Consider the following 26,890-nt stretch of genomic DNA (forward strand, 5'->3'; position numbering starts at 1 on the left):
AAAGTCTCCTGCAAGACTCCAGATGGAACCGTGATCAACATCAATCGGCATTCTGCCATGGATTGTCTGCTGGATAAGATCCGGATGCTCCAGATCAAGGCAAAATCTTCTACAGAGACTGAACCGACCAATGGGACTGCTCATGCGGCCTCTCTTGGCATTGGGGTAAGGTGTCTTTAGATAGAGACCTTTTATTACTTATCACATGGAATTAAAATGACATATGATGTGATGTGGACATGCTGGACTCCTGCTGATAATATAAATGTTCTCCAGAGATCCATTAAGATTTATCATTGACTTTAACATGCTCGGATAGGACCATTTCTTTAGATCATTGTTATAAGTCTGGACCACCATGAAACCATGGCAACAGTATAGTTATTACCAGGGAAGAGTTAATAAACCAATGGGTTTGGTATGGCTAGTCAACAATTAGAAGGTCAACACGAGAATGTCAACAGAATGTTGGCATTAAACATGTCGATGCCAAAATGTCAACATATGTGTTTTTTAAAAAAATTTTTAGCCTATGGGTTCTCAAACTTGGTCCTCGGGACCCCAAACAGTTCACATTCATTTTCCAGGTCACCCGGCAGGTGCACAGGTGCACTCATTACTCACTGACACATTTTCCAGGTAACCCGGCGGGTGCACAGGTGCACTCATTACTCACTGACACATTTTCCAGGTCACCCAGCAGGTGCACAGGTGCACTCATTACTCACTGACACATTTCCCAGGTCACACAGCAGGTGCACAGGTGCACTCATTACTCACTGACACATTTTCCAGGTCACACAGCAGGTGCACAGGTGCACTCATTACTCACTGACACATTTTCCAGGTCACCGGGCAGGTGCACAGGTGCACTCATTACTCACTGACACATTTCCCTGGTCACACAGCAGGTGCACAGGTGTACTCATTACTCACTGACACATTTCCCAGGTCACACAGCAGGTGTACATGTGCACTCATTACTCACTGACACATTTCCCAGGTCACACAGCAGGTGTACATGTGCACTCATTACTCACTGACACATTTCCCCGGTCACCCAGCAGGTGCTCAGGTCTTCTTATTGCTCACTGACACATTTCCCAGGTCACACAGCCGGTGCACAGGTGTACTCATTACTCACTGACACATTTCCCCGGTCACACAGCAGGTGCACAGGTGTATTCATTACTCAGTGACACATTTTAAAAGATCCACAGGTGGAGCTAATTATTTTACTTGTGATTCTGTGAGGAGACCTGCACTGTGTGGGGTCCTGAGGACCGAGTTTGAGAACCTGTGTCTTAGCCTAACTCTAATTCTCACCCAATCTGATAAATGAACAAAAAACACATCTTGGCATTCTGGCGTTGACGTGTTAAATGTTGACATTCTGAATGCATCGACATTCAAATATGTTGATCTAAGGGTATGTGGACTTATTGAATCTAGAACTAAAGCCTGTACCAATACCAAACCATACTTGACTACCATTACAGAATTGCCAGGGGGCTCCCAATAATCGGGTGGCCCTCCAGCCACCTCCCCCCCACGGGAACTCCTGCATATTCCCTAGAGCCCCGCTTGCCCTTTCGCGCTGAGGTAAATGCTGGAATTTGCGGGTCTTCAGATCGAAGGAAGGGCAACAATGAATTGCATCATTTTGTGTCATTTTGGCCCGCCCTCTCTCTGAAGACCTATGAATCGTGGCGTTTGTATGGTATGGGGCGGGGCTTGGTGAGGTACCCCCGATGTGCTGCCTCTGTCTGTTTAGATGGATATTCTGTGTGGTAAAACTCACTATATATAATCATCTGTGTAGTACATATCGTATAATACATGTTTCCTTTGCTGTAGGTCTCCCTGATCAGCCTTGGCTGTATCTTCATCATGGTGGCTGTTTTGTACAGCCAGGACTGGGAATCAACTATCTTGGGGTACACCATACCTCCCAACTTCCGTCCGGAGGAAATAGGGACACTCGGAAAAGGGGGCGGGGCGTATGCAAATGAGGGCGCGGCTTATGCTAATTAGCCGCGACCTCATTTTCATACGAGAATAGACGCTGTGCGCATGCGCACAGCGTCTATTCTACTAGATTGGGGGGTCTCCCAACTGCCACCCCCCGCAGCGGGACAATGCCTGCCGCGGGTGGGACGTCGGGACAGGACCCGAAAATCGGGACTGTCCCGACGGAATCGTGACAGTTGGGAGGTATGGGTACACTATTGGGTAGGATTTCCGGTGAGTAATGGCTGCCATGATCAGGGGCGGGCTGGGCTGGGGGGCGGGGTGCCATGTGTCCCCCGGGCCGCTGAATCGTTTTGCGTGCGGGCCGCCATTGTTCTGAGGCTGCTGCTGCAGCCAGACTGACCAGTTTCCGAGTGGTCTCCATAAACATGGCCGTCGGCCTCCTGCACTGAGAACATGTTTAGTGCAGGAGGCCACTACAGAGAATCTGTATGTTCCACCTACTTCCTGCCTGTGCGTTACACTTTCTTCCATATGCTGCAGCCTGCCTCACTGTCTGGCATCAAGGTAAGAGGGAGTGGGACTGTACAGGCCGAGCAGCCTGTAAGGTTCAGTTATTATTTTAAGGGGGAGCAGCCTGTGGGGGTCCAGTTAATATTATAAGTGGGAGCAGCCTGTGGGGGTCCCATTATTATTATTATACAAGGGGAGCAGCCTGTGGGGGTCCTGTTATTATTAATATTATACAGGGGGAGCAGCCTGTGGGGTCATTTTATACAGGGGGAGCAGCCTGTTGTGTCCTGTTATTATAAAGGGGGAGCAGCCTGTGATGCATTTTTATTATACAGGGGGAGCAGCCTGTGGGTGTCCTGTTATTATTATTATACAGTGGGAGCAGCCTGTGGGGGTCCCGTTATTTTTATACAGGGGGAGCAGCCTGTGGGAGTCCCTTTATATACAGGGGGAGCAGCCTGTGGGGGTCCCGTTATTGTTATTATTATTATTATAATAATACAGCGGGAGCAGCCTGTGGGGTCATGTTATACAGGGGGATCAGCCTGATGTGTCCTGTTATTATAAAGGGGGAGCAGCCTGTGATGTAATTTTATTATACAGAAGGAGCAGCCTGTGGGGGTCCCGTTATTATTATACAGGGGGAGCAGCCTGTGGGGGTCCCGTTATTATTATACAGGGGGAGCAGCCTCTGGGGGTCCCGTTATTATTATACAGGGGGAGCAGCCTCTGGGGGTCCCGTTATTATTATACAGGGGGAGCAGCCTCTGGGGGTCCCGTTATTATTATACAGGGGGAGCAGCCTCTGGGGGTCCCGTTATTATTATACAGGGGGAGCAGCCTGTGGGGTCCTGTTATTATTATACAGTGGGAGCAGCCTGTGGGGTCCTGTTATTATACAGGGGGAGAAGCCTGTGGGGTCCTGTTATGATTATAAGACAGGGGGAGCAGCCTGTTGTGTCCTATTATACAGGGGAGCAGCCTGTGGTGTACTTTTATTATACAGGAGTAGCAGCCTGTTGGGGTCCCATTATTATACAGGAGGAGCAGCCTGTGAAGGCCCTGTTATTATTATACAGGGGGAGCAGCCTGTGGGGTCCTGTTATTATACAGGGGGAGAAGCCTGTGGGGTCCTGTTATTATAATAAGACAGGGGGAGCAGCCTGTTGTGTCCTATTATACAGGGGGAGCAGCCTGTGGTGTACTTTTATTATACAGGAGTAGCAGCCTGTGGTGTACTTTTATTATACAGGAGTAGCAGCCTGTGGGGGTCCCATTATTATACAGGAGTAGCAGCCTGTGGTGTACTTTTATTATACAGGAGTAGCAGCCTGTGGGTGTCCCATTATTATATAGGAGGAGCAGCCTGTGGGGGTACTATTATTATACAGGGGAGCAGCCTGTGTTGTCCTGATATTATACAGGGGGAGCAGCCTCTGTTGTCCTGTTATTATTATAAGACGGGGAGTAGCCTGTGGTGTCCTGATATTATACAGGGGAGCAGCCTGTGGTGTCCTATTATTGTTTTTTTTTTTTTTTTTATTAATACATATTTTTAAACCGCAAAACCTAAATTTAACGATGCACTGTTACTTATGGGCCAGTGCTCTGGACTTGCCCCCCCAGGCTAAAAGTTGCCAGCCAGCCCCTGGCCATGATACAGTATATTCCTCCCTCTTACTAAATGCTGACACCAGCTCTGTGTGTGGTTTTGATAGTGTAGCAAGCCAAGCACATTGTATTTACATACCTCCCAACTTCTGTCCGCGTCCGAAAAGGGGGCGGGGCGTATGCAAATGAGGGCGCGGCTTATGCTAATTAGCCGCAACCTCATTTTCATACGAGAATAGACGCTGTGCGCATGTGCACAGCGTCTATTCTACTAGATTGGCGGTCTCCCAACTGTCACCCCCCCGCAGCGGGACAATGCCTGCCGCGGGTGGGACAGCGGGACAGGACCCGAAAATCGGGACTGTCCCTCTAAAATCGTGACAGTTGGGAGGTATGTATTTATATACTTATGTGTGCAAGGCAGCAATACGGTATGTGGTCAGGGTCCCGGCGGTCAGGATTCTGACACCCGCATCTCAGTGGTCAGAATGCTGATGGTAAGTACTGGGGTCAGAGTTAGGGTTAGTGCTAGGCACTAGGGGGAGGGTAAGTTTATGGTGGAAGCCATTAGGGATAGCCTGTGGGGGAGTAAGGGTTAGGCTGCAGGAGGGGTTGGTCAGGGTTAGGGGCTTTATTCACTTAGAATACACCTATCCAGAAGGGAACACTGCACTTTGGTTACTACTATATAAGACATTGCTATGGATTCAAAGTTGAAAGGATCTTCTGGAAAGAATTGCAGAATTGTTTATACCAGGGAAGGGCAGTCAGGGGAAGCTTGGAGACACAGGGGGAGGCAGGGGGAGTCAACTGAGGCAGTAGGAGCAGGACAATGCAGGGGGAGGCAGGGAGATACAGGGTTGGGTCAGGGGGAGGCAGGAAGATACATGGGGAGGCAGGGAGAAGAAGGAAGAGGCAAGGGGGTAGCAGGGAGAAGCAGGGGTAGGCAGGGAGATACAGGGGTGGGGTAGGGGGAGGCAGGAAGATACAGGGGGAGGCAGGGAGAAGAAGGAAGAGGCAAGGGAGAAGCAGGGGGAGGCAGGAAGATACAGGGGGAGTCAGAGGAGACCGGATGAGACAGGGAGAAGCAAGCAAGGCAGTGCCTCACCTGTTATACTCCAATATAAATAACACATTTTTTCCAGTGATCTGTGCTATATTTACAGTATATAAAATGGTCAGTGTTCTAAATGATAGTAATCTGTTTTATTCATTGGTGCATGGCAGGGAGAGACAATGTGGGGCAGCAACAGAATTAGCCTCCTCTGCTGATCAGAAACTGCCCAGAGCTGGGGCAGGGACCACACCACAGCCAATGAAAAAAAACCTCAATGGGGGCTGTGCGGTGGTGGGTGACTGTTTCCTAGCCTGACCCGGGAGCTGCGCCTGGTTGGCACAACTGCGTCTCCCCCGCCTCTGTCAGCCAAGGGGACCTAAATCGAAGCCGTTGCTCAGTGCTGTTTCCATTCCATACTGTATATACTTTGACCTCACTACACTCCTCTGGCATGTACATAAAGGTGTGTATGTTTCTGTGTGTCTTCAACAATGAGAGATGCTATAAAAAGGGTGAGCGCAGCTATTCAAAACAGACGATGTCAGTCTTCCCCTTGTAAACTTTTATGTAATGATGTATTCAGCAGAGGTGCGGGTGAAAAGTCCCAGCTGTGTATAATAATAAGGTCTATGGCCTCTAACTAAAGCTGGAAGAGACCCAGGTCCTGATTCAGGCTGCAGTTTTTGCAGATGGACAAAACCCTGCTGCACTGCTGGTGGGGCAGATGTAACAGGTGCAGAAAGAGTTAGATATGGGTGGGGGGTGTTTAAACTGAAATCTAAATTGCAGTGTAAATGTTAAGCAGCCAGTATTTACCCTGCACAGAAACATATGTTAGGAATAGGTGGAATTTTGCGGCATTGTTTGTGTGCCCCTCTGCTCTTATTGCACTTGAGTGAATTGGCCCCACAGACCCTTTATAAAAGCAGACTAAAGCTGGGTACACATATATACAATTGTCGGGCCGTTCTTTCGTTCTGGGTCAGACGGCCGTTCAATTGTATATGTGTGTACGCTGTCCCGTACGAGCGATAAACGGCAAAAAACTGTCTTGACCGTCCATACTCGGTCGGTCGACGGTTCTTTGCTGTTTAATTTTCATCCGACAGGACGGCCTCATATCCGTACAAAAGTGCAGTGTGTACGCACGTTCGACCGATATGCTGCCGTCCTTGTGACTATACTGCCAAAGCTGGAACGCCCATGTGGGCGTTCCATAGCAGCATAATCTCTGGCAGGGTGACTACAAAAAAATAAACCGGCGTGGGGTCCCCCCCACAGCCGTAACCAGCACCAGGCTGAAAGAGCCGGGGCTGGTATTAAAAAATCAGGAAACCCGACAAATAGGGCTTCGCTGATTTTTTAAAACCAGCCCCTTGTGGTTCTCCAAATCCCAGCTTGCGGGGGAGGCTTGCTGGGACTCATAGTTCCACAGTTTAAAACAATAGTTTTTTCATCTATTTTTTTACACAAAGATCAGCTCGATGCCCAGGGGCATCGAGGACAGCACCAGGCTTCAGCCTGGTCAGGTAAGTCCTGGAGGGGGGGGACCCCTTAATTGGGGGGGTCCCCACTCCCCCAGGACCCCTGGCCAGGCTGACCGGTCAGAGGGCTAAATGCTTTGGCCACGGGACCTTATATAATAAGTGTCCCCCGGCTGTGGCATTACCCTGCTGGCTGGTTTGGCCTGGGGCTGGTTCGTAAAATACGGGGGACCCCTAGTCATTTTTTCCCCCGTATTTTGGGAACCAGCCCCGGACCTGGAGCCTGGGGCTGGTTTTAAAAAATCAGCGAAGCCCTATCTGGTTGGTTTCCTGATTTTGTAATACCAGCCACGGCTCTTCAGCCTGGTGCTGGTTACCCCACGTCGGTTTTTTTTTTACGGCGAGATTTACTAAAGGGAAAATGCCGTAAAACCCCCGTTTTACGGCATTTTCCTATGTATCAACATACGTCCGCAGCGTTTTCGCTTTGCAGGGTATCGCCACCCTCTGGGTGGCGATACCCTATAGAAGCCTATGGGCTTCTTTCGCCGCCCGCCGTACGCCGTCCGCGCGCCCACCCCCTCCCATCCTCCTGTGATCATCTCCTCCCCCTGGTGTGACAGCCGGCAGGACATCCGGCTTCAGGGGGGAGGAGGAGACACAGGGGGACGCTGGCAGCCGCCGGTAGGTGACGGAGACCCCCACAGCCAACATCACAGGTATCGCGGGGGTCTCCGTTACCGCAGCCCGATGCTGGCCGCATATGTTAGTACATATGCGGTAGCATCGCGGCGGCTGCCGTGCGAAGGGCGGAGATGTATGTTGATACATCCCGCCGTTAATGAGTAAAAGGGTGACTAAAATGTAGACGCATAACCCGTCTATATAGAAGTTTAGTCACCCTGCCGGCTGACTAAAGTTCTATATAGACGGGTTAGCGTCAAAATTTTAGTCAGCCGGCAGTAATGTAATTTGCGGGGCGTGGACATGTGATATGCATCTCGGCCCTGCCTCTACGGTTAGCGTCTCTTTTCCGGGCTTATCCTATAGGGGTGAAGTTATTGTTAAGGCTAACCGCCGAATTATTTATGTCCTATTTCCATGGGTATGAGTCATAATGTCGACGCACGTTGACATGGACACCGGATCAGTGCCTTGCGCGCACTTTTATATTCTCCCCCCACGCCCTAGTGAAAAAAAACATGAAAAGCTCATATGGTCCATTTGACTGTCGACCTAATGCTTGTGTCGACCGTCGGACTCTGTCGACTGTAGGCGTGTCCAACTATTTCATATGTTGACCGGCATGTCCCCGGTCAACCTTTAGAGATCGACCTAATGTATGTGGACCTTCATACTGTCGACCTAGTGACCGTTTGGCCAATTCTGGTTCACACGTGAATAACCGAATTCTACACATGTACAAACCCCGACTGCGAACAGCCGCGGCGAATTGCTCACTCGCCGGCCAGTTCGCAGAGGGGAGGGATGGGGGCAGTGGTGGCGCTGGGCCATGGGAACTCCCAGTGTTTCATGGGAGTTTATTAAGTCAATCAGAATGACCCAGGGTTGCCGACCCTCCCGGAATTACCGGGAGTCTCCCGAAAATCGGGTCCCCCTCCCGGCCCCCCGGAAGGGTGGACAACCCTCCCGGATTCAGGGGGGACCCCCGCTGCGCCCACGATTGCGGCATTTAAATGCCGCAATCCGCGGGTCTCAGACGAGGGGGCGGAGCTAAAATGGCAAAATCGCGTCATTTTAGCCCCGCCCCCTCCACGGAGATCCGTGAATGCAACTGTTTACCACAATGGGGGCGGGGCTCAAGCCCCGCCCCCCGAGCAGCTGCTGAAACTCTCCTCTCCGGGCTTCTCCCAGAGAGGAGAATATTAAAGTCGGCAACCCTGGAATGACCCCTTGTATCCCATTTCAACTGCAGCCTCTTACCCAGTGCTGAAGCTGCTGCAGATCAGAGAACGCACATTGTAGCATTGGAAAGGCCTGAGGACATTTTGTTTTATAACCAGTGATCTAATAAAGCTATACCTGAGTAAATATTGACCAAGTTGCATGTAAGATGTGCCACACAGATATCCGAGCTGCATGACACGCCCTGACAGGTCTGAATCTCAGGCTGGTAATACTCAGACTATTATTCTGTAGCGAGGTAACACTGCCATATGTTCTGTATTTGGGAACAAGATATGGACATCCCCTCGCATGCTGCCACAGGAGAAATCATTCGATGGTCATAATCTGTAATAATTATCGTCTCTATGACCTAAATCGGTTGCTTTTCTCTGTCACTATTAACATTTTTGTTTTCTGTGGCAATGTGTGTACATACAGTAGTGTTGTGTATGAGATACGGGATGCAGTCAATTTACCTACAATCAGTGGCGTAACTATGAATAGGGTATCCTTGATAAAGGCACACACGTGCCGAAACGCGTTGGACACCAGGACAGAAGTCCTGCACCCACCCAGCAACCCAAAAGTCTCCTCCGCAAGGAGTTGAGCGCGCGCCGCCGCAGGACCTCTGACACCCCGGGTAACGCCGTCAAGCCGAACCCGGAAGTGCCGTGAGCAACTGCATCAGCGGTGCGGACCAGACTGCCGGCTATCGCATCAAGTGAGGACGCCGGTGAAGACTCGAGGAAGGACGCGGCAAGCATCTCCTGCTAGCAACAAACCAGGTATCAGGTAAGTGCACGGTGCACCACCGGAGGGTCAGGGACGCCAGCCCACCGGTACCACCGGTCACTTTCCTTGACCACCCAGACTTTGTCTAATAAGAGACTTCCGCTATTACCTAAAGCCTGACAGTGCCCATCCAAAGTTCCGATCAGCCTCCCACCACCCAACCCCACCCAGCCCCATCCACATTAGTAAATCCTGTGCATTGACCAATCACAGAGGTCTGCTAAGGATCAACCCAACCTCCCACCCAGGGAGGATCACTACAACCCTATTTGCAGAAGACACCAAGTGAGATCTGCAATATTGGAGGTCCATGAGACTTACCTACCCCCCACCCACCCAGCACTTTTTTGACAACCCCCCAATTTTCAAGTGTCAAATAAAACCAGCACAATTCCCAGTGGGTGATACGGTAACTAGGTACGTCTGCTAAAAAAAAAAAAAAAAAGTTAAAAAATTCCGTCAACCTTTTGACTTTCCCATTGTCGACCTAATACTTGTGTCGGCCTTACCTATGTTGACCTTAATAGGGTCAAGCTAATGACCGTAGTCCGTACCCCATGCGAAAAGGATGTGTAAACACCTGTTGGCACATTATTGTACTAATAATTATGAATTATGCCCTTTTGTAACTTTTCTCAGATTGTATCACTTTAAAAAAAAAAAGATTTCCTGAGTGACTGTATGCCAGATGCACTAAGCTTCAAAAGTGATCAAATGGAGAGTGATAAAAAATCAACCAATCAGCTCCTGTCTGACATTTTTCAAACACAGTCTGTGATTGGCTGGCTGTTTATCACTCTCCATTTGATCACTTTTGAAGCTTAGTGCATCTGGCCCTGTATCTGTAAATCCTTCATGATGAAATTACATGAAATAAACTACTAACTACAGAAAGTAAACTGAGGAGGCCTAGAAACAAATAGTTCCCTCATCCCATATCCTTCCACCGTATACAGTAAGTGCCGGCCCCCTTCCCAGCAGCAGCCGCACCTCCTCTGTCCCTGCACAATACAAAGCTCTCAGCTACATGTTGTTATTACTGTATGTACAGTTAGTGCTGGGCTGGCAGTGCGAGGTACAGGAGCTGTGTCTGTGTCTGCTGGACTGACAGTGCGTATACTTTTTCTTATTCCCACTGCATTATACCTCATGTTGTGTTCTACAGTGTTTCTGTTTACTAGGTTCTTTTTATTTATTTTAAATATATATCATTTTATATATTGTTTCTTATATACAGTAGCGTACTCTGTATTAGTTCTGAATTTCTGTGTAGCTTGTAAAAGCTGTCTGGCTGTTATGGCGCACTGAGATCTGCAGGCTGTTATATTGGGATGCTGCTGATCGTCGTACAGGGGGCCTCCTGCTGATCCTCGTACAGGGGCCCCCTGCTGATCCTCGTACAGGGGCCCCCTGCTGATCCTCGTACAGGGGCCCCCTGCTGATCCTCGTACAGGGGCCTCCTGCTGATCCTCGTACAGGGGCCCCCCTGCTGATCCTCGTACAGGGGCCCCCCTGCTGATCCTCGTACAGGGGCCTCCTGCTGATCCTCGTACAGGGGGCCCCCTGCTAATCCTCGTACAGGGGGCCCCCTGCTGATCCTCATACAGGGTGCCCCCTGCTGATCCTCGTACAGGGTGCCCCCTGCTGATCCTCGTACAGGGTGCCCCCTGCTGATCCTCGTACAGGGGGCCCCCTGCTGATCCTCATACAGGGGACTTCCTGCTGATCCTCGTACAGGGTGCCCCCTGCTGATCCTCGTACAGGGTGCCCCCTGCTGATCCTCGTACTGGGTGCCCCCTGCTGATCCTCCTACAGGGGGCCCCCTCTTGATCATCGCACAGGGAGGGCCCCTGCTGATCCTCATCCAGAGGAGGGGTCGCTGATCCTTGTACAATGGGCCCACTGACCCTAATGGGACACTGGGCAGTGACACCAGTAGTAATGATTGCTGACTGTCTAAAGCAGTGTTTTTCAACCACTGTGCTGTGGCACGCTAGTGTGCCTTGAGCGGTTCTCAAGTGTCCCCCCAGATCTAGAGGGGATACAGTCATTAGGTCTACAGCAACTAGGTCGACAAGCATTGGGTCAATAGGCAACAAGGTCGACATGAGTTTAGGTCGACATGGGTCAAGGTCGACGTGTGTCTAGGTCAACAGATCATTAGGTCGACACAAGTATTATGTCAACGTGGGCAAGGTCGACAGTCAAAAGGTCGACATGTGGTTTTTCACAGTTTTTTGAGCCAACATGTGTCGCCAGGCGGTATTTCATGCCCTACCATCCACTAGGGCGTGGTGGGAGAAAAAAATAATAGTGTGCTGACATGAACTGCGTTTATGTCGACTGTGTTGACATCTGGGTAAAAAAATATATAGTGAAAACCCCCATGTCAACCTTTTGACTGTCGACATAATGCTTGTGTTGACCTAATGTCCTGTCGACCTTGACCCATGTTGACCTAGACCCATGTCGACCTTGCTGCCTGTCGACCTAGTGGTGTCGACCCAATGCTTGGCGACCTAGTTGTTGTAGACCTAACAACCTACACCCATTTGGAAATCCCCAAACCAGTTTACAGCCACCGCCAGTTCAACTTCACCTGTTATTTACTGGTGTCTTCTTTTCATGTAAAGGGCCAATGTATTTTATTTTTGTGACCTGATTGTTTTTTATATGGGGGCCAATAGGTCTTTTTTTTTTTCTTGTGGGGACCAATATGTTTTGCCCTGTGGGGATCTCATGGTGCCGTGGAACGAACGGAGCACCCCTGTAACTGCTCCATAGCGGTGAGGAGCAGCGTCAGTGTTTTATTATATAGGATATTCCTGGAGTTATTGCTTTCAGTGTGGGATATTATTAGTATATCGTTACCACGTTTCCCACATCGGGTACGAGTCTTAAGGTCGACAATAATTAAGTTGACAGGCCGTAGGTCAACAGGTAAAAAGTTGACATACCTTAGGATGACATGGTCGAAAGATTAACACAAGCAAAAGGTCGACATAAGTTTTTCACATTTTTTGGTGTCTATGCCGACATACAGTAGGTCGTACCGCAGCCCCTCACATGTGCTTCGGGCACACTATTATAATCTAACGCTATGTCCACTTGGATAGTAAAGTTTGAAAATCCACCTATTTCGTAAAAACGTGAAAAACTCATGTCCACCTTTTTTCATGTAGACCTTTTGCAAGTCAACATATTGCTTGCGCCATCTTTTTCACCATGTTGACCTAAGATGTGTCGACCTTTTTTCATGTGTTGCCCTATTATCTGTCAACCTTATTACTGTCTACCTGCCGACTGCATCCCTCCGACATCTACCCGCTCCTGGTATTGTGGCAGTAATAGCGTCTGGCTTCTCAAACCTATCAGTGTAAGAAAAACAACGTAGCAGGAAGCTAAGCGGTAATAGTACAATGTGTGGGTGTACTGGCTGCAGCCGGGATATTATCTGCAGAACGTGGCCTATATCATCATATCTGTGTTTGTATTACTGTTGCGGGGAAGAAACTTTGACCAGGATTTACGATGCTGCACTGCTGGACGACAGCCATATAGTTCCCTCGCCAGGGTTATTAAGGGGGAAGTACAATATGGCAGGTGTCTCTTCTATAAAGTGATGCGTCATCCCATGATTGACAGGCTGGGGAGTGGGCGGAGCTGGGAAACATTGCCGAAGGTGGGGAGTCTCCCTATTTCCCCGGGAGTGCCAAGGCCGGGGCATTTTCTGGCCTCAGCTATGGAGCAGCGAGAGACAATTTGTGTAACGTCAGATGGCCGATGGTCTCTCCGATGAGCCATTAATCTTCTCTTAAATTCATTTTGTTTGTCTTCTTTATTTATCTCTAGTTGAACAAAATGATCCCGGTCAGTACCATAAACACTGACAATGGGAAAGTCTCCTGTGAGGCTCCGGATGGAACTGTGATCAACATAAACATCAATCAGCGATCTGTCCTGGACTGTCTGCTGGACGCCATTCGGACAATCCGGACCAAGACGCAATCTCCTACAGAGACCAAGCCGACCGCTGGGACCGCTCCTAGTCATGTGTCCTCTCTGTGGCTCGGGGTAAGACGTCGTAAAGTAGAAATCCTTTTGCCGATTTTGATGGGTGTAACTAAAATGTCATATAGAGTGATATTAGGATGCAGCTTAATATCGCTATGGAAACCATGAATTAAATTAAACTAAATCGAGACCCTGGTCAAAAGTGACCATGTCGACACACATATTGACAGCGTCAATGGGCACCGTGTCCACCTTCTCAGAATATTGATATCTTTGCAATGTCAACAACTGAAGCTTTTACAGAATGCCGACAGTTTATATATAGGGGCAGTTGGGAGGTGGTCGAAATCCCGGCATTCAAAAACCTGACACCGGAATCCCAACCGCCGAAATCCCGACAAGGGGGACGTGGATCGCCCCCCCCCCCCTGCGGGCTCGCTGCGGTCGCCACACAGCAGGCCCGGTGCCTCGCTATGCTTGGCACACTAATTTATTCTCCCTCTATGGGTGTCGTGGACACCCACAGAGGGAGAAAGTGTTGGGATTTTGGCGGTCGGGATTTTGAACACCGGGATTCCGACCGCTGGGATTGTAACTGCATCCCACTGGAAGGGTTAATGGGAGGGTCAATGTACTTACTGGAACCCTGGAGTAACCTTTACCTCATGTCACTGATCTCCTCCATTTTCTACAACCCTCTGTTTCCTATCCTGCAAACATTGCGGCGGTAATGTAGCTATATATGATATAACTAGGTGATTCATCGCGCCCTACGGGCGCTCTTCACACCGTCGTAAGGGGCTGCGCCCCCTTAATTTGTGAACGTTTGTATATGAGAAATATGGTTAGAATTGTATGAAAGATGCCCTGTATTGCAACTTAGGTGTCCGCGAATCGAGGGAGGGGGGGTCGCGGAGGGTGCCGCGAATTGCAGGAGGGGGGGTTGCGGGGGGTGCCGCGAATTGCAGGAGGGGGGGTTGTGGGGGGGTGGATGCTGCGAATCGCGGGAGGGGAGGGATTGCAGAGAATCGTGGGAGGGGGGTCGCGGGGTGGGTTGCCGCAAATCGCGGGAGGGGGGTTACGGGGGTGGGGGTTGCGGCGAATCATGGTAGGGGGGGTCGCGGGGGGTGTGCCGTGAATCACGGGAAGGGGGGTCACGGGGTGGGGTGCCGAGAATCGCGGGGGGGTGTGTGTGTGCCGTGAATCGCGGGAGTGGGGGTTGCGGGGGGGGTGGGGGGTGTGACGCGAATCGCCACAAGAAAAAATCAACACAGAAATGTCAACTCATGTAAATGTTGACATAAGTGTGGCACTTTATTGGTGTCCATGTCGACACATGAGAATGAATATGAAAACATTCAAAAAATGAAAAAAAAAACTTCAAAAACTCATGTCAACCTTTTTCATTGTCGACCATAGCCATGTCAGTGTTTTCCATGTGCAATTTAATTCTGGAGTTGCCGCGAATCGCGGGGGGGTGCCGTGAATTGCGGGAGGGGGGGTCGCGGGGGTGGGTGCCGCGAATCGTGGGTGGGGGGGGTTACGGGGCGGGGGTTGCGGCGAATCATGGGAGGGGGGGTCGCAGGGGTGTGCCGTGAATCACGGGAGGGGGGGTCACGGGGTGGGGTGCCGAGAATCGCGGGGGTGTGTGTGTGTGCCGTGAATCGCGGGAGTGGGGGTTGCGGGGGGGGGGGGTGTGTGACGCGAATCGCCACAAGAAAAAATCAACACAGAAAGGTCAACACATGTAAATGTTGACATAAGTGTGGCACTTCATTGGTGTCCATGTCGACACATGAGAATGAATATGAAAACATTCAAAAAACTTCAAAAAAAACTTCAAAAACTCATGTCAACCTTTTTCATTGTCGACCATAGCCGTGCCAGTGTTTTCCATGTGCAATTTAATTCTGGAGTTGCCGCGAATCGCGGGGGGGTGCCGCGAATTGCGGGAGGGGGGGGTCGCGGGGGTGGGTGCCTCGAATCGCGGGTGGGGGGGTTACGGGGCGGGGGTTGCGGCGAGTCATGGGAGGGGGGGGGGCGGGGGTGTGCCGTGAATCACGGGAGGGGGGGTCACGGGGTGGGGTGCCGAGAATCGCGGGGGAGGTGTGTGTGTGTGTGCCGTGAATCGCGGGAGTGGGGGTTGTGGGGGGGGTGTGACGCAAATCGCCACAAGAAAAAAATCAACACAGAAAGGTCAACACATGTAAATGTTGACATAAGTGTGCCACTTCATTGGTGTCCATGTTGACACATGACAATGAATATGAAAACATTCAAAAAATGAAATAAATCTTCAAAAACTCATGTCAACCTTTTTCATTGTCGACCATAGCCGTGCCAGTGTTTTGCATGTGCCATTTAATCCTGGGGCTGCCGCGAATCACGGGGGGGTGCCGCGAATTGCGGGAGGGGGGGTCGCGGGGGTGGGTGCCGCGAATCGTGGGAGGGCGGGATTCACAGGGGTTCCGGTGGGGGGTTGCCGCGAATTGCGGGAGGTGGGGGGTCACGGGGGGTGCCGCGAATCGCGGGAGGGGAGGTTGCGGGGGGGTGTGACGCGAATCGCCACAAGAAAAAATCAACACAGAAAGGTCAACACATGTAAATGTTGACATAAGTGTGCCACTTCATTGGTGTCCATGTTGACACATGACAATGAATATGAAAAAAAATAAAAAAATTAAAAATAAATCTTCAAAAACTCATGTCAACCTTTTTTCATTGTCGACCATAGCCATGTCAGTGTTTTGCATGTGCCATTTAATCCTGGGGCTGCTGCGAATTGCGGGGGGGGGGGGGGGGGTGCCGCGAATCGCGGGAGGGGGGTCGCAGGGGGGGTGCCGCCAATCGTGCAAGGGGGGGTCGCAGGGGGGTTCTTTTTGCCGCGAATCGCGGGAGGGAGGTCGCGGGGGGGGGGGGGTGTTTTTTCCGCGAATCGGGGGGGGGTCACGGGGGTGGGTTTGCCGCGATTCGCGGGAGGGGGGGGTCGCGGGGTGGTGGTTATGCCGCGAATTGCGGGAGGGGTCGTGGGGGGGTTCTTTTTGCAGCGAATCGCGGGAGGGGGGGTCGCGGGGGTGTTTTTGCTGCGAATCGCGGTAGGGGGGGTCGCGGGGGAGCGGGTGTTTTTGCCGCGAATCACGGGGGGGGGGGGGGGCGTGCGGGGGGGAGGTTTTGCCGCAAATCGCGGGAGGGGGGCGCTCACCTGGTGGCTGTGGAGTAGCAGTGCTGGGCAACATGGGAAGGCAGTGGGTGTCTGGCACTGTCTGTGGGCTCACTGGGCTGGTTCTCTGTCACATACCTCCCAACATGACCCTCTCCAGGAGGGACACATTGCTCTGTTTCTAGACTTCCCCTTAATGTATGATTGCCATCACCTGTTTTAAACAGGTTAATTTCTCAGAAAGGTGTTCAGCACAGATGAAGGCAATCACACATTAAGAGGAAAGTCCAGGAACAGAGCGTTATAGACACAGACACCCACTTTGAGTGACAGATGTAGCCAAATATATAGGAGATGGGGGAAATGGAATAGGGTGAGAGAATCAGAAAGTGACAGATTTGGGAAGAAATCTCAAGGGTTTTTCGGTTTGATTTTGCAGTGTAAATGATTGCCGCTTTAAAAAAATATTTCTTACCAAATCTCTCACTTTCTGATTCGCTCATCCTATTACATGTCACCCACCATGTCTGAAATATTAAACAGAATTGTTTTTCTCTTGCTGTAGGCTACGTTGATCAGCTTGGGCTGTGTCTGCGTCATGCTGGCTGTTTTGTTGGCTGTTATAAGGCCAGGCCTAGTCATCTTCTATACTGGGACACACTTCTGGGTAGGATTTCCGGTGAGTATTGTCTCTGATGATAAAAGCAAAATATACACAATAAATATGGTACAGAATATATTATGCTAATGTTCTGTTTTTATGGTGCTTTCTATATTCCACTGAGCATTGTAGCGTAATGTAAGTCCTGGAAAATCACATTGTTTGTGTCTAAATATTGATTGTTTTTTTATTTTATTTTACAGTTGATGGTCACTGGTGCGCTGAATGTGGTGTCTTACAGGTATCCAAAGGCATGCTGGGTAAGTGTTTATGAGCCAGACACTAAGCTTCAAAAAGTGATAAAATGGAGTGTGATAAACAACCAACCAATCAGCTCCTGCCTGACATTTTTCAAACACAGTCTGTGACATGGCAGGTTGGTGGTTTTCCACCTAAAAGTTAACTGTAAGGGCCTAATTCATTACCGATCGGACAGGGCCGAATTCTGAAATGTCTCATGCGTGCATATGCACATGTAGTGCCCCACTGTGATAAGACCATCGGTGAATATCACAATCGCTGAGACATTCACATGGGTAGGGGAGGTAGGGGAGGTAGGGGGCGGCGACACGACGCTGCTTAGCGAGCTTTTCTGAATCAGGCCCAAAGTTTGAGATGCAGTCAATTTACCTACAGTCAAAATACTGACCACCATTGACCGACGGTTAAAATACTGACAGATTCAAAATGCGACATTCATGCCGACATGGTCAAAGGCCGACATTTCATATGTCCACGGGCCAAAAAGTTTTTTTAAATTTTTTTTACGGTCCTAATGGGCATAGAGTTGGATCATAATAGTATGCCAAGTGTAGCGAGACATCATGGCCGAAGCACGGCGGGTGCAACGAGCCATGCCAGGGGACGTGGTACACTTATACGCATAGACTCTGGAAAAATCAACATGTCGACGATTTGGCCTGTCGATCTTATAAAGGTCAACATTTTGACCACGTCGGCATAATAAATGTCAGCATTTTGAACGTGTTGAAGTCGGTCAATGGTGGTGGGTATTTTGACCGTTGGAGTTTTGACTGTAGGTAAGTCATACGGAACCTGTAAGTTTAAACTCTTTTTCCATGGCGCTTGCTACGATTGGGGGGATCCTAACACGAATACACAATGACCTCCCTCCTGCAGTGAGAAGCTGCGGCAGCGCTCAACAATGTAGTTTTCCCCATCCCCTAGGGTTAGAAGTTCGGTGTCGGTGAGCCTTGGTGGGACACAACCCCCCAAACAAGGCTGTAGAAATCACACATTGGCGCCAACAATAATAAGCAAATTGGTCAGCACAGGAAAAAACCTTAAACGTATTGCTCCACACAGGTAAAAAATTGTAGTGTCCCCCCCCACACAAAAAAAAAAAAAGATTTTCAATTTAATTTCCTCAGCTCTTAACTACTTACTTTAGTTCCGTGCAAAGTGTCAGAGGTGAAAGGAGGAATGCTGTAATGCTGATTGGGTCACATGTCAGAGTTCCATCTGAATCACGTCTTCTACTGACTGTAACTGGAAGCCCTGGTGTTGTACACTTCTGCCATGCAAATACCCTGTTGACTTGAAAAATGTCACAATTTATTTTTTCATACTTTACGATCAATGTCGACTACCATTGAGAACGGTAAAGGTTGCCGAGCGCAGTAAGCCATGTCAGGCTACGCCTTACACTTATTGGGGGGCCCATGTTTTACAGACGTCGACAATGACACACAAAAAATGTCAAGAAGAAACTTTGTATCGGCCTTTTGCTTATGTCGACCTATTGCATATTGATCTTTTATTCATGCATGGACCCTTTGCCCGTCGACCAATAGTGGTTGACGTATTGACTGTCTAGACACAGTCCATCTAATAATCCACATCCAATCACAAGCAAGCATATCCTCCTGCCCGGCGGTAAGGGAAGTACTGGAAGCTGGAGCAGTTTGATTATCTCTGTATTGGTCATGTGACAGATCTGAATGCTTCCTAATTGTCATGTCTCCATTGTATTTTCCCACAGAAGGTAATGGCCTCCCTCGGGCTCTTGGTCAGCCTTGCGGTTTCCATTGCAGGCCTGGTCATTGCTGCTGGTGATACCAACAGATATTGGTACAATGAATGGAATTCAATCTGTGACACTCTTCGCAATGGGAGAAACAACTATAACAACTATAACAACTATGACGGCTATGGCTACGGAAACACAAGACCTCCCAGAGATTATTATGAATCATCCTGGGAATTGGACAGATGCAAGACAGGATTTCAGCAGCTCAATGTGTGTACTATGCGGTATATGTGTGTACTATGCGGTATATGTGTGTACTATGCGGTATATGTGTGTACTATGCGTTATATGTGTGTGTACTATGCAGTATGTGTGTGTACTATGCGGTATATGTGTGTACTATGCGGTATGTGTGTGTACTATGCGGTATATGTGTGTACTATGCGGTATGTGTGTACTATGCGGTATGTGTGTGTACTATGCGGTATATGTGTGTACTATGCGGTATATGTGTGTACTATGCGGTACATGTGTGTACTATGCGGTACATGTGTGTACTATGCGGTACATGAGTGTACTATGCGGTATATGAGTGTACTATGCGGTATATGTGTGTACTATGCGGTATATGTGTGTACTATGCGGTATGTGTGCGTACTATGCGGTATGTGTGCGTACTATGCGGTATGTGTGCGTACTATGCGGTATGTGTGCGTACTATGTGGTATATGTGCGTACTATGCGGTATATGTGCGTACTATGCGGTATATGTGTGTACTATGCAGTGTATGTGTGTACTATGCGGTATATGTGTGTACTATGCTGTATATGTGCGTATTATGCGGTATACTGTATGTGGCAGAGAGAAGGTGGGAATGGGATTAAAAATAGGCCCTGGCATTTAAAGTACGCAGGCCCACCATGGCGACAAAAGCGAAGGAAGCAGTTGTGCGCGCGCCGAGGGCGCGCTCTGGAAAAGGGTGTGTGACTACTCAACAGGGGGCGTGTCCTTGAGTGTAGTGTACAACACCATATACAACTTCTACACATTATGCAACAAAATACTAGACCCTATTTATACTTGCCCCTTACACATGATGCCAAATGGAATGAGACAAAATTCACATAATGCCACATGGATTGAGCAAAAATTTACATAATGCCAAATGGTTTGAGCCAAAATTCATATAATGCCAAATGGATTGAGCCAAAATTCATATAATGCCACATGGATTGAGCCAAAATTCACATAATGCCAAATGGATTGAGCCAAAATTCACATAATGCCATATGGATTTAGACAAAATTCACATAATGCCACACGGATTGAGCCAAAATTCACATAATGCCATGTGGATTGAGACAAAATTCACATAATGCCACACGGATTGAGCCAAAATTCACATAATGCCACATGGATTGAGCCAAAATTCACATAATGCCACACGGATTGAGCCAGAATTCACATAATGCCACATGGATTGAGCCAAAATTCACAATACTCTTCATAAACAGGGACATTGTCCACCAAAGGCGCACATTAAACATTTGCACCATAATGTCCATTACACGTTAAGTTACACGCCATTATGTCCATTATGTATTATGCCAAACACCATAATGCCTATTAAAAATGATGCTACATAAATGCTGCTTATCTACATGCTCATTGCCAAGGGTTCAATGCTCATTGCCAGAGGTTCCATGCTCGTTGCCATGTGGGATTACATGCTCATTGCCAAGGGGGAATACATGCTCGTGGTAAATGGGGGACAGCCGCCGTCAGGCAGAAGTGACAGCCACTGACAGTGGCAGAGCCTGGCTGCATTCAGAGCACTGCAGGTCCCGGCTATTTGAAATAATACCCCTTTCACACCAGAAAATGTATTCCCAGGTTGGCCCCTTTTACACCAGCCTAGTCCCTGCATTTTCTGTTGTGCGGGGGAGAGAAAACCACCCAACCCCCCCCCCCCCCCTTCCTTTAACAAGTTATCTCATTTAACCGGCTATATCTTCGGAACCAACTGACCCATTTACATGAGACAAGTATCATATTGAAGAACTTTTGAGTGGGCTTTGAATGATTTTGGTCCAGTGAAACTGGAACGTTTGGTTCCAGAGTAATCTGCCCTCAAAGAACATGAACAGCCATGAAATTACATTTCAAAAATAAAAAAAACTGTTTACCCGCAATATCTCTGGAACAGATTGACCGATATGGACCAGCCTGGTATCATATTGAAGGCTTAGCGATTTGAAATTGAATGAGATCAACCACAAGCTTCTGTGATGCCAGGGAGGGAACTGGCAGCCGTCGAAACCGGGTGGGAGTCGGAATTGACGGGTCCCATATTATCCTATGAGGAAAAACGTTACAGCTTTGCCAGGCGATATCTCCGGTTCCTGGGGGGTTAGAGACACGGGGCTGGGCTCGTTGAAAAGCCCTGGTCCTCAGCTACAAAATAAAATGGCAGGGGGGGGGGGGGCACGTGCCCCCCCGAATCCGCTACTGATTGGAACCTATTTTGCAAATCCACGTGTCTTCCGAAATGTCAGAGCATTCTGACCCGTTTCCAAAAAGCCCCCAAAAATTGAATAGGTGGATTTGACTAAAAAAAGTTGGAAACTGACATTTTCTGACCAACTGCAGTTTCTGGCTCTAATTGAATAGACCCCTTAGTGTCTGTTGGAACAGAATCAAGGAATATATGTAATTAAGATGTAATTATTACATCTGTCATTGCACTTATCTTTCCTTTGTTTTCTGGGCTGGCTAACTTCTACGCCTTTCAGATATAAACCATGGCATTATCCAAGTTTGGACCCTAGACATAGAACATGGTTTAAAGAGGAGGTTTCATAACTTATCCCACCTCTGACACCTGGGTGATGGACCCAGGTTGTTCTCTGGTTGTCACCCCTTCACACTGGAAGACTGGGGCCTTCCATCTAGAAGTGAACATTTGAAGATGATTTTGTCTCCATGCACTACTATGGTCACCAGTGAACTCCTTTTAGGCATGATATGGGTCATCAAGTCCAAGGAATAACCCTGGCGGGATTTCATGGTCTTAGACCCAAGATTGTCAACTCGGGTCTGACCCTATAGATCTACCATAAAAAAAAACTCCCTGTGCCCCAGCAAAATCCATGTATGAAAGAGATATTTTTAGAAAATGTACATTCGTAAGAGATATCCAGGGGTATTCAATATGCACCTTCTGCGGTAGTTCCCAACCTCAGTCTTCACGTACCCCCAACAACTCATGGTTTCCAGGTCACCCAACCGGTGCACAGGTGCACTTATTAATTACTGACACATTTGATCCACAGGTGGAGCTAATTATTTCACTTGCGATTCTGTGCGGGGATCTAGTAAACCGGAACAGTTGGGGGTACTTGAGGAAGAGTCTGACCATCATATGAGCGAATAACTTCCTGCCACTACATAGTCTTCCTCCAAACTACGGAAACTGTTCCATGGGGTTCTGATGTAAGATGTCCTTTATTTAGGTATTATCGGCAGTTCTTCATCACAGAGACAGGAGAGTAGTAAATCTTGGGGTTCTGTTGGTGCACTTAGAGATACTGAAGTTGTCCTGTCCTTACGTAGGAGAGAGAATGTCTGATTGGTGAAAAATTGGTCACATGATCACGTGTCTCATTCTATTCCCTCCTCTCCCCCCTACAGAGCCTGTTGCATGGCTTGGCAATTATGTCCCTGCTCATTATGATCTGGGGTCTCTGCATATCTGTCATTGGTCTGGGCTGTAGACTGAAAGCTTTGTTGTCTGGCTGCACGTGTGAGGTAAGTGATGGCCCTTCGCATTATTAATCATCTGTATTTCACTATACTGTGATTTTTTTATAGACATTTAGTCATTTTGTGTCATCTCTAGAACATGTTAAATTGCCATAATGTGAAAATAGTCAAGTGTGTCCGAAGATGAAATTGGTTTATTTACATTCAGATGTAACCACTGCCAATTAGCCCCTTCAGTGGCGGGTTTGTATTACCATGTTACCCCTCCCAGGTTGGGTTTGTATTACCATGTTACCCCTCCCAGGTTGGGTTTGTATTACCATGTTACCCCTCCCAGGTTGGGTTTTTATTACCATTTCACCCCTCCCAGGTTGGGTTTGTATTACCATGTTACCCCTCCCAGGTTGGGTTTGTATTACAATGTTACCCCTCCCAGGTTGGGTTTTTATTACCATGTCACCCCTCCCAGGTTGGGTTTGTATTACCATGTTGCCCCTCCCAGGTTGGGTTTTTATTACCATGTTACCCCTCCCAGGTTGGATTTGTATTACCATGTCACCCCTCCCAGGTTGGGTTTGTATTACCATGTCACCCCTCCCAGGTTGGGTTTGTATTACCATGTTACCCCTCCCAGGTTGGGTTTTTATTACCATGTTACCCCTCCCAGGTTGGGTTTTTATTACCATGTCACCCCTACCAGGTTGGGTTTTTATTACCATGTCACCCCTCCCAGGTTGGGTTTGTATTACCATGTTACCCCTCCCAGGTTGGGTTTTTATTACCATGTCACCCCTCCCAGGTTGGGTTTGTATTACCATGTCACCCCTCCCAGGTTGGGTTTGTATTACCATGTTACCCCTCCCAGGTTGGGTTTTTATTACCATGTCACCCCTCCCAGGTTGGGTTTGTATTACCATGTTGCCCCTCCCAGGTTGGGTTTTTATTACCATGTTACCCCTCCCAGGTTGGATTTGTATTACCATGTCACCCCTCCCAGGTTGGGTTTGTATTACCATGTTACCCCTCCCAGGTTGGGTTTTTATTACCATGTTACCCCTCCCAGGTTGGGTTTTTATTACCATGTCACCCCTCCCAGGTTGGGTTTGTATTACCATGTTACCCCTCCCAGGTTGGGTTTTTATTACCATGTCACCCCTCCCAGGTTGGGTTTTTATTACCATGTCACCCCTCCCAGGTTGGGTTTGTATTACCATGTTACCACTCCCCGGGCGGGTTTTCAAGTTAAGAGTTGATCATGAAAACTCATCTTACAAAAAGTTATTTAAGAATTCAATAAGTAGTTTTTAGAATATATTGCCATAAAGGCCGAGTATATAAGCAAAATGATATAAACAAATTCTAATACTTTCTTCTACAAATTCATCTTCCATAAAAGTACAAATGTTCTTGCTATTATTCAGCTGGATACTTTGAATTAGATTGGATACTTTGTATTGCACACAACTGCTGGCCGTGGTAATGATACATTTAGCTACTTCATACTGATACTTTCAGCTATAATAATGGGGCACACTGAGCAATACTGTTGAAAGCCACAAGATGGCGCAATAAGCTCATTTATGAGGTCTGTTGACAACAAACACAGTCAGGAGATTAGTGCTGTGGTCATCTGGTCTATAGCATGATGGTCGACAGTCATTAGGTCGACACCATTAGGTCGATATGGGAAAAGGTTGACATGGGTCTAGGTCGACATGGTTTTAGGTCAAAAGGTCATTAGTTCGACAGGTCGTTAGTTCGAATGGTCATTAGTTCGACATTGTCTAGGTCGACAGTGAAAAGGTTGACATGGGGTTTTTCATAATTTTTTGTTAGCCGACATTTGCCGACAGGCGGTATGTCATGCCTTACCATCCACTAGGGCATATAGGGAGAATAAAATAGTGTGCCGGGCGTAGCAAGGCACCGTGCCTGAAGCATAGTGAGCGCAGCAAGCGATGCGAGGGGATGTGATGCACTTTAAACTGTGTCCATGTCGACTTTGTTGACATTCAGGTAAGAAAAAAAACCATGTCTACCTTTTGACTGTCGACCTAGACATTGTCGAACAAATGACCTGTCGAACTAACGACCTGTCAAACTAATGACCTTTCGACCTAGAACCATGTCGACCTTTTCCCATTTTGACATAGACACATGTCGACCGTTTCCCATGTCGACCTAATGGTATCGACCTAATGACTGTCGACCATCATGCTGTAGACCAAATGATCCCAACCCAGTGCAAATTACAGCACAGAGAACTTCTGGGTTTGCCGACTTGAACATTACTGCTCAGCCTGGAAATTTTACATGAGAACCACTGAACTAGTTAAAGCCAATAGTAAGATACACAAATATTTTTTTCCCTTGTAAAAACCCATAAGGCACATGTCCCAATGAGCATGTGTCATTTGCAGGGATTCTGCGCCTTAACATCTGCATCAAAGAAAGATCCCACAAAGGACGAACATCTCAACCAAATGGCCCCTCCCCCAGTTCCCCGCGATCTTAGTGGTCTTAGGATCTTTTTTAGGCTTCTATCCAAAACGAACATAGCACCAATAGCACAGCACTTCCTCGAATGAGCATGTTGGTATAGTGATTGAGGGGGTGTGATATAGCTCATAGACAATGCCTAGGTCAACCAAAAAGTCGCCGCACAAAATTGACACAAGAAAAAGGTCGACGAGAGTTTTTACTTTTTTGTGTGTTTTCATGTTGATACATGAGCATTTGGGTCCCTAATTACTGTACCATGTCCCCTTGCTTTGCTTGCAATACAAGGGCCAGGTGCTGTGCTGTGGGGGTGGGGGAGCAGAAATAAACATTCCTATTCAAAAGACTAGGCGGCCTCTGAATTTTCCAAGACACGCTAACGCTGCAACACCTCGCACTGGCACGCTGCTGTGGGTGCGCACGTATAGTTGTGATAAAATAGCCAAATAGCACTTTTCGCACAATTGCTGGGCCTGCTGAATTAGGCCCATTGTGTGGTGTTCAGGCCACACTATTTGTATTATATATCAGTGCAGGTATACAGTAAGGCTTGCCATTGTAACATAACATAACATGCGTTTGCTTTGTGTTCTAGAAGCCGGATGAAGAGAAGGACGATCCTCTGCTGTCCGCTGATCCTACCGGGGACATAATCACTGTATAGAGAGTCTACACACATTATCTGCCATAATGATCCTCTCCGTGACCTAAATCTCTGCCACTATTACGGCTTCTATCATATTGCAATGAAATAATGAGACAACAGGGTGACCTGATATCAGCCAATGGAACATTACTTGTATAGGTATAAGTGCACTTACTGTATGAGCACCGTAACTTACTGCTCTCTGTTATACCGTTTCTCTAATGTTACAATTAAAAGATTTGTAATCTGCCAAATTGTGTATGTTGTGTTGTGTATGACATGCAATGGACTGCTGTATATTACGCACAATATAACAGTGTCATGTGTATAAGAGCAGGAGACTGCAGTAACCGTGCTCTGGGTAACACACTAATTGCTCAGTTAATATGTTTATAACCAACACGGAGCTTCCAAGAGTTGATGGTTTCATCCAATGATAGTCATCACTTTTCTTTCACTGATTGGCCTGTGTGCCAATCACAGCCTGAGGGTGTGGTTTCACGAATGTCAGGGGTGGAGCTATGTATCATATTCTGGTATGTCTAGGGAAATGTTTTCCAACCACTGTGCCTTGAGCTGTTCTCAAGTGTGCCCCCAGATCTAGAGATGCCAAAACCAGTTTACAGCCACCACCAGTTTAACTGTTATTTATTGCTCTCTTTTATAAAGGGACAATGTATTTTATTTTGTTACCTGTGGGGACCAGTGTGATATTTTTTGTATGGGGCCAATAGGTTTTTTATTTTTATTTTTTGTGTGGGGGTCAATGGGGCAGATGTATTAAGCCTTAACAAGAGATAAATGCAAGGGCGATAAAGAGA

At 48.1% G+C, this 26,890-nt stretch overlaps 1 protein-coding gene across 3 annotated transcripts; it reads left to right on the forward strand.

Moving 5' to 3' along the window:
* The first annotated feature begins 2,490 nt into the window (after positions 1–2,490).
* On the forward strand, positions 2,491–26,323 carry LOC146007533 (transmembrane protein 176B-like). 3 transcript variants are annotated; one of them, XM_083145963.1, is made up of 7 exons: positions 2,491–2,538; positions 13,189–13,410; positions 17,076–17,189; positions 17,375–17,431; positions 19,174–19,431; positions 22,853–22,969; positions 26,019–26,323. In XM_083145963.1, exons 1-7 carry the CDS (start codon positions 2,506–2,508, stop codon positions 26,085–26,087), a joined length of 870 nt encoding a protein of 289 aa, XP_083002089.1. In that variant the 5' UTR covers positions 2,491–2,505; the 3' UTR covers positions 26,088–26,323. The 3 variants fall into 3 exon arrangements, with proteins under 3 accessions (XP_083002089.1, XP_083002091.1, XP_083002090.1); XM_083145965.1 differs by lacking the exon at positions 2,491–2,538 and adding an exon at positions 10,173–10,291; XM_083145964.1 differs by lacking the exon at positions 2,491–2,538 and adding an exon at positions 10,298–10,446.
* The last annotated feature ends 567 nt before the right edge of the window (positions 26,324–26,890 follow it).

This window comes from Crinia signifera, chromosome 6 (genome assembly GCF_055691185.1).
Source record: "Crinia signifera chromosome 6, ASM5569118v1, whole genome shotgun sequence".
NCBI classification, from domain to species: Eukaryota; Metazoa; Chordata; class Amphibia; order Anura; family Myobatrachidae; genus Crinia; species Crinia signifera.